The sequence below is a fragment of the Schistocerca cancellata genome, chromosome 9 (genome assembly GCF_023864275.1).
Source record: "Schistocerca cancellata isolate TAMUIC-IGC-003103 chromosome 9, iqSchCanc2.1, whole genome shotgun sequence".
Taxonomy (NCBI): domain Eukaryota; kingdom Metazoa; phylum Arthropoda; class Insecta; order Orthoptera; family Acrididae; genus Schistocerca; species Schistocerca cancellata.
The window spans coordinates 479,846,136-479,859,438 of record NC_064634.1 but is presented as its reverse complement, the minus strand read 5'-3'; the positions used below and the strand labels follow the sequence as shown (position 1 = coordinate 479,859,438).

Genomic DNA, 13,303 nt, shown 5'->3' with positions numbered 1-13,303 from the left:
AGATCGGAGGCAGATAGAGACCTCCTCTCAAGTTTAAACAAAAACTCAACATGTTAGCTACATTTCATATGCAGCAACATATGGTGTAGTACACACCAAACACGAAATCATAGCGACGTCTATTTTTCGAATTTTGCATAGCGTCTTATTAAAATGTGTATATCACAATAAGTATGACCATTAGCGAGACGATGGGCACTCCACCACGAAGCTGACATATCTACAAGCAAGGTAGAAATGGAATATTTTTACTGAATAGTGTTTGTAAAATCATTTGAGAAATATTACAGTGTGCACGCACTTCATTTCTGTCAGCACAAAGCATCGTCAATCGGCTTGTGCAGATACGTGTACACGTTTCAACATGCGTTGGACACTTGCGGAACGCGCGCGTCGTGCTGTAGTGTCGTGTCGCTTCTCATGTGCTATACGCGTCACAATTTGCGCTCAGTCTAATAGTGGGGGCAGGGATTACATTGACCACTCACATACCCCTCCATGAAATTGTAGGGGTGAACTGGCATGGTTTAACTGCTGCCAGGTATTGTGACAAGATCTTGGGACCTCACGTGCAGCTGTTGTGAGGTTCTGTGGGGCCAGCTTTCTTACTGATTGATGATAATGCTCCATCTCATAGAATACAGTTGGCTGGCGTTTCCTTGGAAACAGAAGACACAGCATATACGACGTGGCCTGCTCCTTCTCCCAATTTCAACCCCATAGAGCATGCATTACGGAGATGGGTTGAATAGTGTCAGCATCCACCAACCACTCTCCAAGACCTGCAAGCAGCTCTGCAGGAAGAATGGGTGTTATTGCATCAACACTAGATTGATGACATCATTCACTGCATACCCAGTCATTATCAGACCTGTATTGCTACCAGATGTGATCATATCGCATACTGAACACATTAACCAGCTGGCGGAATGTGTGTAAATCAGTTAACTTGAAAAAAATGCAGAACTTTTTTGTCTATCATTATGCATGTTGCAGTTGTTTACATTCTGTATTTCTTACATTGTTCCTACTTTACCGTCACTTTTTTATTCTGTTCTGTGGCAAAATAAATGCAGCATTCCACATTTCCATTTGTTGCTTTAATTTTGGACATCAGTGTATTTGTTGTTATGTTTTCGGTGAAAATACTTTATCAGAAACACAGGTTATTAAGATACAGGAAACAACTCAACAAACTTCATAAATTTCGCATTCAACCACTCTGTCTCATGGCAGTGTTTCATCAAGAAATGAGGCCATATGAGTCTTTTAGTCTGTACATGAATTTGGTTCAATTTAATGACAGTCCTGATTATCTGGTGTTGGCAGAGGACGCCTGCACTAATTCATCTGTTCTTAAGCTGGCCAAAAATGCTTGGTAATGTTCAAACGTAAAGTAATGTTCAATTTGGGTGGTTGTATTCATAAGCAAAATTACTTTATTGTCAACACAGTTCTCTAACTACTCATAACGAGATTTGGGGCCTGTCATCTAGTTGTTACCTTCAAGACATTTAAAATTAGGTCCATCTGCTTTTCTTAGCTCTGGAAACAAGGAACAGGTGACAAAGCAACAGGAACTCAGGATGGGCTACATTTCTTTAAATTTTTCATTTTAATATCTGCATAGACTGATCACTGGCACCATTTTTATATGGAATAAGTTTATCTGAAAGTTTAAATCACATTGCTTCATTTTTCTTCATTCTATAGTTAAAGGATTCATTGTGGGCGCGCGCGCACGCACGCACGTGCGTGCGTGCGTTTTTCATTGTTCAGAATGCCATCTACAGCATTGACTTTCATCTACATTTTCCAAAGTTTGCATAAAGCCACAACTGAAAAATTTTTGTTAGCAACAGACACATGGTGTGACCTAAAATTTCAATATTTAATGCAGAAGGACACCTACAGCGTTACCACTTCAACATTTTTTGTCGCTCTTTCATAGCTATTGCTTAAAATAATAATAATAGTAATAATAATAATAATAATAATAATAACGTCTGACAACTCACATCAGCACCAAGGGCATTCCCATCAGAGTGAGGACCGGCTCCTCTAAGCTCAAACCCTCTTAAATTGAGTGGTCCACCGAGGAAAAACCGGTCACAGATGCTCACTTGCTTATCTCCAGCTAAGTGTGTCAGCAGTCCACCTTGAACTCCACCCTGAATAACCTAACAACACAAAACAACAGAATGGTCATTATCTTTTTACTTAACACATCCATTATTTATAGAACTGAAAAATTTAATAATTACTAAATTTAATGGGAAAAACTCTGAATATTAAATATGATACTGATGATACTGCAGAAATTAAGTCCTACACATTTATATCCAACTAAACCTATTTTTGTATTATGATTATGCTATAATTCACCATCTTTATACTGTAATTGAACTTATTGACAAAGCCCATTGTACGAGAAAATACTGAATGGCTAATAAAGATTCTTATTCTTAATTCTACTTTTAAAATTGTTTTAAAAACTGAGAATTTGTGTAGTCTGTGTTAGGTTCCGTTTTTCATATGGTAAAGCCCATTAAACCCTCTTTTCTGGCACTGACGCCTAAGAATTGGAATCTGGAAAAAAAAACTATAAAACTACAGCCACTGATCAAACTAAAAAGCGATAACTTAAATTGTACATACAGTGCTTTAAAGAGCAAATGTATCACATATACCTTCAACATCTAGACTGGAAGTGTGATCATCTATTTTCAAGTAATTAACGAAACATACAAATGTGATGAATGTAATCCACAGCTACTCGCTTCAGGAGTCAAGTTTTTGTCATCTGGCGGTCTGCGTTCATGCGCACGCGCACGCACACGCACACACGCAACACATTTACAGGTAAAAATCACCATGCATGATCAGTTCGCTCAGATACTATTGGTTTGTTGTTTCTACATGTTCCTTGGAATACTATGGGGAGGCTAATGGCCCAGTGCTGTCAGTTGGACAGTTTACTTGTTTAAAGAACTAGCTAGTGCATGACAATGCAGCTATTGTGACTTGAAGCAGATGTGGCCTGTGGTGTCACCGCCAGACACCACACTTGCTAGGTGGTAGCCTTTAAATCGGCCGCGGTCCGCTAGTATACAACGGACCCGCATGTCGCCACTGTCAGTGATTGCAGACCGAGCGCCGCCACACGGCAGGTCTAGAGACACTTCCTAACACTCGCCCCAGTTGTACAGCCGACTTTGCTAGCGATGCTACACTGACAAATACGCTCTCATTTGCCGAGACAATAGTTAGCATAGCCTTCAGCTACGTCATTTGCTACGACCTAGCAAGGCGTCATTACCAGTTTATATTGAGATATTAAAACATGTACAGTCAAGAGCGATGTACACCAATTATGGATTAAAGTTAAGTATTACATCAACTACGTACTTTATTTGCTACTATCAAGTCCCTTAACTGTTCCAGACCTCACGCCAGTCTGCGTGAGCGAAATGCGTGCCTTTCGGCATCCTCGCATAGTGACTTGGCTGTCTTGCCAAGTCACAACAGGCCCGTGTTATCACTATAGGAAAGGAGCACTTCAGCGAATGGGCAATAAGATGGCAAAGCGAAACAATCAGGTATCGCTGATTTTAAAGTAAGATGTGAACTTTATGTCTGGGTATTTTTATTATATTTTAATTTTATGATTACTTTGAGCTTTTTGAGTGTGGCTGTATGAAGGGTTGAACAAAGACAGAAAGATGATGGGAACTCTACTCCTGCCTGTGGATGACATTTCTCATACTTATGTGATGCATACTACATAATGTTAATGGTTACCTTCACAATCGCTTCTCCAATCTTTTAGATGGACAATATTAGAGTGATTATGACGATTTACCCTTGCATTGATTTGACCTGTTTCTCATTTTTCATAAAAATGATGGAAGGGAAAGAAAGTTTTAACTTTTTGTCAAGAACATTAGATATACAGCACAAGGTCAGCTAAACAAGGACAAAAACAGAACAAACTACAATCTGTAGCTGAGAATACACTTCACCAATACACTGCAGTTATTTACAGGAACTACTGAAAATCTAAATTGGCTGGTGATGGAGTAAAATAATACAGCTCCAGGAAATATGTCCAGTGCCCTAATCACTGCACCATTTGTTATGCTACTGACTGCAAACCTGCTTGAGAGAGACTATAAAATACTACGTACATTTTTGTCCATGAAGAAATCTCAGAATTAACAATATCAAACAGGGCATATCAAACTATTAATGTCATAAATGTATGGCTGAGCAAATAAAATACCAGCTTCCAATATCCACAGGTAAGGTTTATCCTTGACCATGAATGAAAATGAAAGGGCATAAAATTACAAAGATGGCCTTCCAATGTGTTCTCAGGCCTTGTCCTATGTCTCTTTGCTTTGAAGAACATATTTGTTACTAACTCTTTTCCTTAAATTGCTCAGGAACCCTTTTCATTACCAAGTGCTGAAACCACACTGCAGAGTGTGTGTGTGTGTGTGTGTGTGTGTGTGTGTGTGTGTGGTGTGTTTTGTTGCCGAAGGCCTTAATGGCCAAAAGCTTTAACTGTGAGTGTGTTTCTGTTGTGCCTATCTGCGACTCAGCATCTCCGCTATATGGTGAGTAGTAATTTTCCTTTTCCTAATACTGTTACAAATATGAAATTAATTTCATTTTGCAAATCCTTCCTTTTAAAGATTTGACTCATTCTTAAGTTTATGAATTTGATTATAATGTTTTATCTCTTGCCATTACTCACTATTCCCTCCAACAGAGGCACATTAGCCTGCAGCATGAGCTCGTTCTTCAGAAACCCTATGTTACCACCGAGTCCTGCAAACTCTGTTGTCAGCTGAAACAGTCCACCCTTTGATGGAAATATGGGAGCATCACGTCTGTCAGCAGTGATAATGTGTCGAATGCTCGATTTGAGGGTCGGACCAGCTTGCTCTCGCACAGCAAATGCTGCAGCTCGTGTGAGACACGATAGATCACGGTAATTACCTTCCCACTGTAAGTTATGCTGTACCTGTAACAACAACACAATGTCAAAAAAATTAAAACACACACACACACAGTGACACAGATACATAAAAAACCTTTTATATTATGGCAAGCTGAAAAGTAATGTCACTGACTTTCTTATGTGAAAACTTAAAACATTTTAAACAAAACAAATGTTATTAACTTTCTACATCTTTATCCTAAATGTCTACAGATTTATTTCACAACACAGTTACCCTGGCAATGGATACATTTCTCCCAATGACAGACCAATTCGCTGATACTGTCACTACAGAATGTTTAACTATGTTGATGGAGCCACAGTCTCACCTCGTTGCACCACTTCTTCACTATCAAAATGAAGTCTTCTGGGGTGTTCTTTAAGTTTTTGAAACTGATCCGAAGGGGCCAAGTCAGGACCGTACAGAGGATGATCGATGACAGTGAACGGAAGGCATCGGATTGTTACAAGTGTCACAGCATCCGTCTGTGGCTTGACACTGTCATGCCAAAGGAGAGGGTATTCCATGAGTGTACGAACTTTTCACATTCATGCTTTCAGTTTTCTGAGGGTCTCCTACGCAGTGACACGCAGTGACATACAGTTACAGTGTGAAGTGCCACATTACAAACTACAATTCAGAGCCCTCTACGTGCAGAAGGTTGCAATGTTCATTAGCAGAGCAGGAAAGTCAGACAAGTAATACGAATAACGTATAACACCTTAATAATATTGAGAACAGAATAGAAAATTCAGAAGCATTACTATTCAACATGTAAATACGTTTAGCTATTTTTTGTAAATTTTAGTAATAAAAATTCAGCACTTCATTCTCATTTTAAGCACTAATGATCAAACTGGCTTGCCCAAGCTGTTCATCTGGCCTATAATCATCAGCACGATTTTATTTGGACAATGCACTCTACTACTGTCCAACACATACACTGCTCAGAAAAATCTGGAACCCAGGAAACACAAAGCAGCTGCAGCCGAATGATTGGGAAAAACACAAAGAGTAATACTACTAAATGTCAGTTTACTGTTACAATTTCAACAGAAGATCTTCATCTGATCTATGAATATAGAGTCCTTACAACAGGATATATGAACTATATTTAAGAATATTTCAAGTTCCATATTACCACACAAAACACGAAATTCATTTCTAAAAAATAAACAGTTTGTGAACATTAGCGAGGATTTCCCCCCCCCCCCCTTGCATCCCCTCTTCTCTGCCCCCGCCCCCTCCCCCTCCTTCATTTAGCTTTCTCTTCCCCTGCCCTCATAAACCTTTCTCACTCTTCCCATCCCTCATCCCTCATCCCTCATCCCTCATCTCTCTCTCTCTCTCTCTCTCTCTCTCTCTCTCTCTCTCTCTCTCTCTCTCTCTCCCCTCCTCCCCCCCCCATAAACTTTTTTTTCTGCCCATTTCCAGTATGATACGTTCATACCACAATGCAGTTTACAATTTGATAAAACTACCTGATAAAGAGAGAAATTATTTCAGAGCTGGGCCACAGCCCACATCTTTATCTGCTGCATCAGCTGAGCACATCTCACAGCTACACCCAAAGTGCCCTCCTACACCACCACCCTCATTCTCTACATTTAGAGAATTTATTGGCGTGTTTACACATCTTGTTCTGACCCAATCAATGCTACAGACAAGTTATTTCCAAATCTGCACGAATAAAAAAAGTTTTGAGTATTTACCATTAAATATAGGTGCCTCTTTGCATGCTATTATTTGCAAAATACCTCGTTTAGCACAGTGTACTTTCATTCGGCAGGACGTCGGTTCAAATCCGTGCCCGGCCATCTGGATTTAGGTTTTCCATGATTTACCTAAATTGCTCCAGGCGAGTGCCGGAATGGTTCCTTTGAAAGTGCATGACCCATTTCCTTCCCCATTCATAACATCATCCAAGCTTGTACTCTGTCTCTAACAACCTCGACGTACACGGGATGTTCAACCCAAACCTCCTCGAGTTCTTGAACTATTCATGAAATATTATGGTTGTTATGACCACACAATTCCTGATGCGCAGGAACAGAAATGGACATGTTGCATGCAATCATCTGATGGATATAAAAGCCAATATCTCGAAAACAAAATGAGACAGCATTCTATTCTCAATTTTAAATAAAATTTCAATATCTTATCTATATTTCATACACAATAATGTATGAGCTAAAATAAAGCATATGCAGAGTTTACATGATATGTTTTTGCCTCTGCAAACTCTTAAAATTTCATGCTACATTTTACTTAATCTAATGCAGCACTATGACGAATAACAAATTCAGATCTTTATCAAGCAATGACATCAAACTCTATGATGTGCATACGTCAGGTTGCTTCAGTAAATAATTTTCTTAACATCAGATAGGAAGTATTTCATAGCAGCTGAAACACCATCTCTCTGCATTGATAGCAGAATTACACAAGCAGTACAGCAACAACAAAGCTGTTCTCAGCACAGAATGCAGAGAGCAGATCTGTAGCAGTCATAGGGTCAAATTTTATAATGAATTGTTTAACACTGAAAGGAATAAAATAAAATAAATGTTGGTAGGAGCAGTATTTGAACTGGATCCAATGAATTGCCGCTCTATATGCTAAACCACTCAGCCACCAAATCGTTATGCCAAGTGGTGCTCTAAAATCCTTCATACTCTATGCTTGCTTAATACTTTACATGGAGTGTTCAAAGAAAAATACTGACCTACTGCTGTGAACAACTTAGCACCATCAGTGCCAGCAGGGATGACATCACAGCAGAGCATGGGCAGTCTAAAACAGGCAGCTGCTTTCCTTCTCTGAGCTGACTGTAGTGTGGCTGACCATTGTTTCAGCACCTCACACTGGTTTCGTGTTATGGAGTAGAGAGCACTACAAAACTTGTTTTCATCCATTATATTTGCATACTAGCACACATTCAAAGAGAACTGGTGTAATTTTAGTGTGATTTCCGGTTCACATTTGAAGAGAAATGGCATAATTTTAGTGCAATTTCCAGCTTGTATTTGAAGAAAAAATGGCATGATTTTAGTGCAATATTTGAAGTGTCCTGTAGCACATTAATACGTGATCACCAGCTGCCACTACCCATGGGGAGCACGGTTAGGAACACGATTGTAATAGGGATGAACAAGGATACGATGTCAAGTTGTGTGGGCAGCAGAAAACTACTTTCGCTGCTGTGGGTGGCATTTTGAGAATGATATCCTTCATCTCCGGGCATGATGAGACGTAGTTGAAGTCCTGGTGAAGGATGATGAGTTCCTCAAGACAAGATTGATGCTGGGTGATCGGAGCAGTGCTCTTTGGTGGCTGGTTCACAGAGGAGGAGATGGCACGAGAGATGAGCTGGGTAGGATACTGTCCATCAATAAAAGCTCTGGTAAGATTATCAGGATTTTAATACTCTCACCTGCGGGAGGCATTTCTTTCAGTGTTACATGGATACTTCTGGGTTTCCTACAGCTATTGTTATCTGGATTGGATGGGCAGTTGCCTAAACCAGAAAGCCCTTGTGTGTACCCCATACACAGTCAGCTACCTGAGTAGCAGCCGCTGATTTGTAGGGCACACATAACCCATTTAGGGGGACCCTACAGTTCTCAACGCCATGATAGAAGTCCAGGAAGTCGCAGCCTAGCTTGTCACAGAACTTTCAAAGTGTCTGGTTCAGTACTTCCACTCAGCTCAGAACCAAAAGGCCATGATCAGTTCTGGGGACAATGCTGCAAATTGTGAGCTTTGTTGAAACTCCATGTGCAAGGCTGGTCTTCTCTGCCAGTCATTGGAATGACCCAAGTATTTGTTCCAATGTGTGTCACAATCTGGAGTTGATTGTACACCCTGTTCCCTCAATGGCTGCTGGAATAGCCTCTGCAACATGTCGAATGAGGCCCCCAGGCATATATTCAGAATGCACTGTGTGTCCTTTCCTGTCCCTTGTCGCATTTCCCTAAAGGTGTCACCATTTGCCATACACTTGAACTGCCAACAATTAGTTGACCCCTACTCTTTTGTGTTTGCCTCCTCTTGACATCAGACACAACAGGTTTCCCCAAAACAGGGGAAGTGAGTCCCACCGGCTCAGTTTCAGTTTCAGTGATAGACAGCACCTCAAACTTGTCGGTTAGGGGGATCGGTACAACACCCTGAGTCCTCCCTAGTCCCCATCTGTACAGGATGCCTAGATCCACCATTGACAAGCCACTCACAGTTAAGTGGAAGCGGATCCTGTACTTTCTGCAGATGAGACAGGATCCACCGGAGAGGATAGTACTTCAGGTATCTCTGGTACCAGTATGACTGGTACAAGACTCCCAAGAGCTCTTCCAACACACCAATTCACAGCAGCTGCCTATTATTTGACAGTAGTCAGGGTGATTCCCAGCTCCTTACGAATGTCAACCAATTCATCCTGTATTCAAGAACAGCAGTCACAATGGGGCTGCATTTTAGCTAGGGCAAAGTATTACAAAGCTGTGAACAAATAACTTTAAATTAAGCTGACTGATTATCTTTTAATCTGTTGAGATAAAAAGTTGCTAATTCCCTACAAGAACTGAAGCAAATACACAAAATGAGATTTCTATTAATGCAACACAAAAACCTGAGGTAAAAATTACTGGATTCCTAAAACATTTGGAGGTCGATTATAGTTGTTAGCTAACTCGAAAACAGAGTTAATTTACCATAAATGCCAATAATATACAGGGCTACTCCTCTTTATGGGAAAACTAGATGCAACACAGTATGTTAGTTATAGCACCTGCTATAGTACCTAAATCACGAACTCCGATTTATTACAAATTGCCTGCAGATTATGCAAAGGACAATGGTAGCTTACGAAAATTCTCAAAAACGCATGTTTAGATGAACTGATATACAAGGGCTATTCAGAAAGTAGGAAACATTTTGCCATTAAAAAAACTAAGTACAAGAAATACATTTTATTAATACATCTGAAAGAGCAACTGACATGCTACTTTTCCACATAGTCACCAAACACATTGAGGCACTTATCATAGCGGTGTACAAGATTTGAAATAACTTAGTAGTAAAATTCTGCCACTTGAGGCTTCAGCCAGTGAGTCGCGCCTGCCTGGAGTTCCGCATCATCATCAAAGCACTGCGTTGCAAGCCAGTTCTTCATCTAGGGAAACAAGTGGAAGTCACTTGGTGCAAGATTGCGGCTGTAGGGCGGATGAGGAAAAATTTCCAATTTGAATGAATTAAGGAGTTCTTTACTGTTGTTTGCCGTGTGAGGTCGGGCATTGTCATGCAAAATCAAAATTTTGGATGTCAGCTTGCCTCAGCGTTTGTTTTGAACTGTTCTTCTAAGGCTGTGCAAAGTTTGACAGTACCGGTAGAATTAATGGTTGCTCCATGTTCAAGAAAGTCGATAAGAAGCACACGTTGCCTATCCCAAAACACTGTTGCCATCAACTTCCTTGCTGACAAGATTTGCAAACATTTTCTTGGTTTTTGGGGGAACCTTGTGTGCCCCCACTCCATGGATTGTAATTTTGTCTTCCAATTGATGTATTTCACCTAAGACTCATGACCGGTTATGATTCGATCCATTAATGAATCACCATGTTTGTAGTTGGCCTCCAGAAATGTCAACTTTGCCCCCCTTTGTTGTTCTTTATGGTGATCTATAAGCATTTTGGGCACCCATTGTGCACAAAATTTGTGGTAGCCTAGCTTTTGAGTGACAATTTCAAACAACCAAGTCCGTGAAACTTGTGGAAAAGAAAGTGAAAGCTCCGTTATTGTGAAGTGACGGTTTTCACGAATCGTTCCATCAACTTTAATGACAAGATCGTCAGTCACAATGCTCGGGCGTCCACTCTTCTCTTCATCATGAACGTTGGTTCGGCCATTTTTAACCAAATGCAATATTTCCGGATGGTACATTGACTCATTACGTTGTTTCCATACACACTGCACGGATCACGATAAACTTCTATAGGTTTTAGGTTTTTTGCCAACAAAAACCATATCGCAGACTGCACCTCACAACTGGCGGGTTTTTCAATTGCAGCACACATTTCAAATTTGAATATCGAAAAAACCAGGTGCACAGACACGTTCCCTCTGTCACAGATGGATGCCGACTGAGCTGCCGAGCACGCACATACAAAAATATACGTGATCGGCGCGCACCTAGTGGCGTCAGAAGCACACGTTCCCTACTTTCTCAATAGCCCTTGTACAATGAAATTCAGGGGCGATGTATTCTTTGGCAGAACTGTGAATCAAAAATGCTGATTTGCTATGAAACAAATTAAGTATCCAAAACACTCATACTAATAACTTACGAGAACATAGTTTTGTAAGCACTTGAATATTCTCAAAAGTAACGTATTTCTCATGTAATTGTACAATGAAATTAGAAAATGATTTTTTTGAACGAGGGTAGACCTACTGTTCTCATAAATTTTACAAGAGTACAACTAAGTTTAAGCATATAATTGATGATAACTACAAGTTTTTGAAATTAAATTTGTGGTAAGGTCTTATGGGACCAAACTGCTGAGGTCATCGGTCCCTAAGCTTACGCACTACTTAATCTAACTTAATTTAACTTAGGCTATAGACCCCCCCCCCCCCCACACACACACACACACGTCCCAGGGAGGACTCGAACCTCCTCTGACGGGGGGAGCCGCGCGGACTGTAACAAGGTGCCTCAGACCACGCAGCTACCTCGCGCAGCATTAAGAGTTTATCACATCACTCACAACTGTTGAAAATTTCACAATATATCGCAATACAAATGGGTATTGATACAATCGGTAAGAGATTACGCAGAAGTGATGTGAACAGTAAAATAAGGGAATGCAGACTTCAAATTGGCACACACTGATGTTTTACACATGGTCTCACATAAAGTCAAATTCCAAAGTCTGTTTATATCTGTGTGTGTGTGTGTGTGTGTGTTGCACAGATTTTCGCTTAGCTGATACTGTGCACACTTCTACACTGGTGTACTGAAGAAAAACACTGCAGCATGAGTTTACTGGTGTACTGAAGAAAAACACTGCAGCATGAGTTTATCTCTATCAAAGTTGCTAAAATGTTGAGCACCAACAAAGCACACCTTCTCACCTGTTGCAGCTAATAATGATAGCTATGTATTTCATAGGAGTGAAGTTGGACTCACTGGGTATGGATTTAAAAAAGGAAGGTGAGGCCAAGTAAGGAGTGAGGAATTCCCGTAAGTTCCCATAGGATAACTGAGTGGGAGAAGAGGAGGATCAGTGTTGGAGGGAGGTTAGAACTGTTTTAAACACGGTTCTATGTGGGATTTTTGTGGGCTGCTGTCAGTGGAGTGTAGGGAGAGGAAATGTTTCCCCTCCAGGGAATGAGTAAAGGAAAGAGGTGCTTTTCAGGTACAGCATGGTTGAACATCAGTTTTGTCACAAAGATGAGGACTTTAGAAGTTATGAGACTTCTGCAGAAGTCAGAGTTTTGGCAGGAAATTTTACAACAGTGTTAGAAGATGGGCGTTCAGGGGCAGTGTGTTTCATGGATGATGGAGCAAATTTTGGAGGAATGGAAAGCGGAATATGTTAGCAAGACATGGTTGCGGAAGCAATGATGGGTTGTTGGTGTTGTCGGATCATAGCAGTAGGCTTTTTTTTTTCTCTTTTTTTTTCCAAAGGTAATCTCACGTAGGCATAAGACAGGAGAAGCTGGGACAGCCTCATCACATGATGCTATCCCAACTTTCCCAAGAGCAAGAGTTTCTATGATGGTATTCAGGAAGTTGTGGTCACACAGTAAAGCGATTTTGCGAAATGATTGGAGGTCGTCAAGTATGGTTCGAGCTTGTATTGTAAGGTTATGGTGAGTATGAAGGACTGACGGATTTAGAAAAGGTGAGTGCTCTTGCAGCAAGATGGGCGACAGTCTGAGATGCTAATTTTAAAGGTAAGCTCATTAAGTGAGATGTTCAATGAGGGGTCACTGCCGCAAGAGTTGTAATGTGGCACTTATTAGTGTGGTAGGCCATTACAACAGCAGGGGTTCAACTAGCACAACTGAGGGTGGCCAGTATGTGTTTTGAAGGCAGGTAGCACAGAGGACAAAAACTGACAGAAATATTAAGGAATAAAGAATGGACAATAAGTTGTAGATAAGTAAAGAAAGACAGTAACAAATACAAAAGGGCATGGGAAGGAAGAGAGCTGAATCAGCAGTGTATAATAATTGAAATTCCTGCACGGAATAATGTGTGCATCCTTCCCTATCCCATCCCCATCTCCGTCAGA

At 40.6% G+C, this 13,303-nt stretch overlaps 1 protein-coding gene across 1 annotated transcript in view; it reads right to left on the bottom strand.

The window, feature by feature from the left end:
• Positions 1–13,303, bottom strand: part of LOC126100601 (sorting and assembly machinery component 50 homolog B) — a 108,669-nt gene that overhangs the window by 18,849 nt on the left and 76,517 nt on the right. Inside the window, exons 7-8 of the mRNA XM_049911229.1 lie at positions 4,760–5,029; positions 2,019–2,180 (exon numbers count right to left, since the gene is read on the bottom strand). Coding sequence (XP_049767186.1) covers positions 2,019–2,180; positions 4,760–5,029 — 432 coding nt within the window. The remainder of the gene's footprint in view (positions 1–2,018; positions 2,181–4,759; positions 5,030–13,303) is intronic.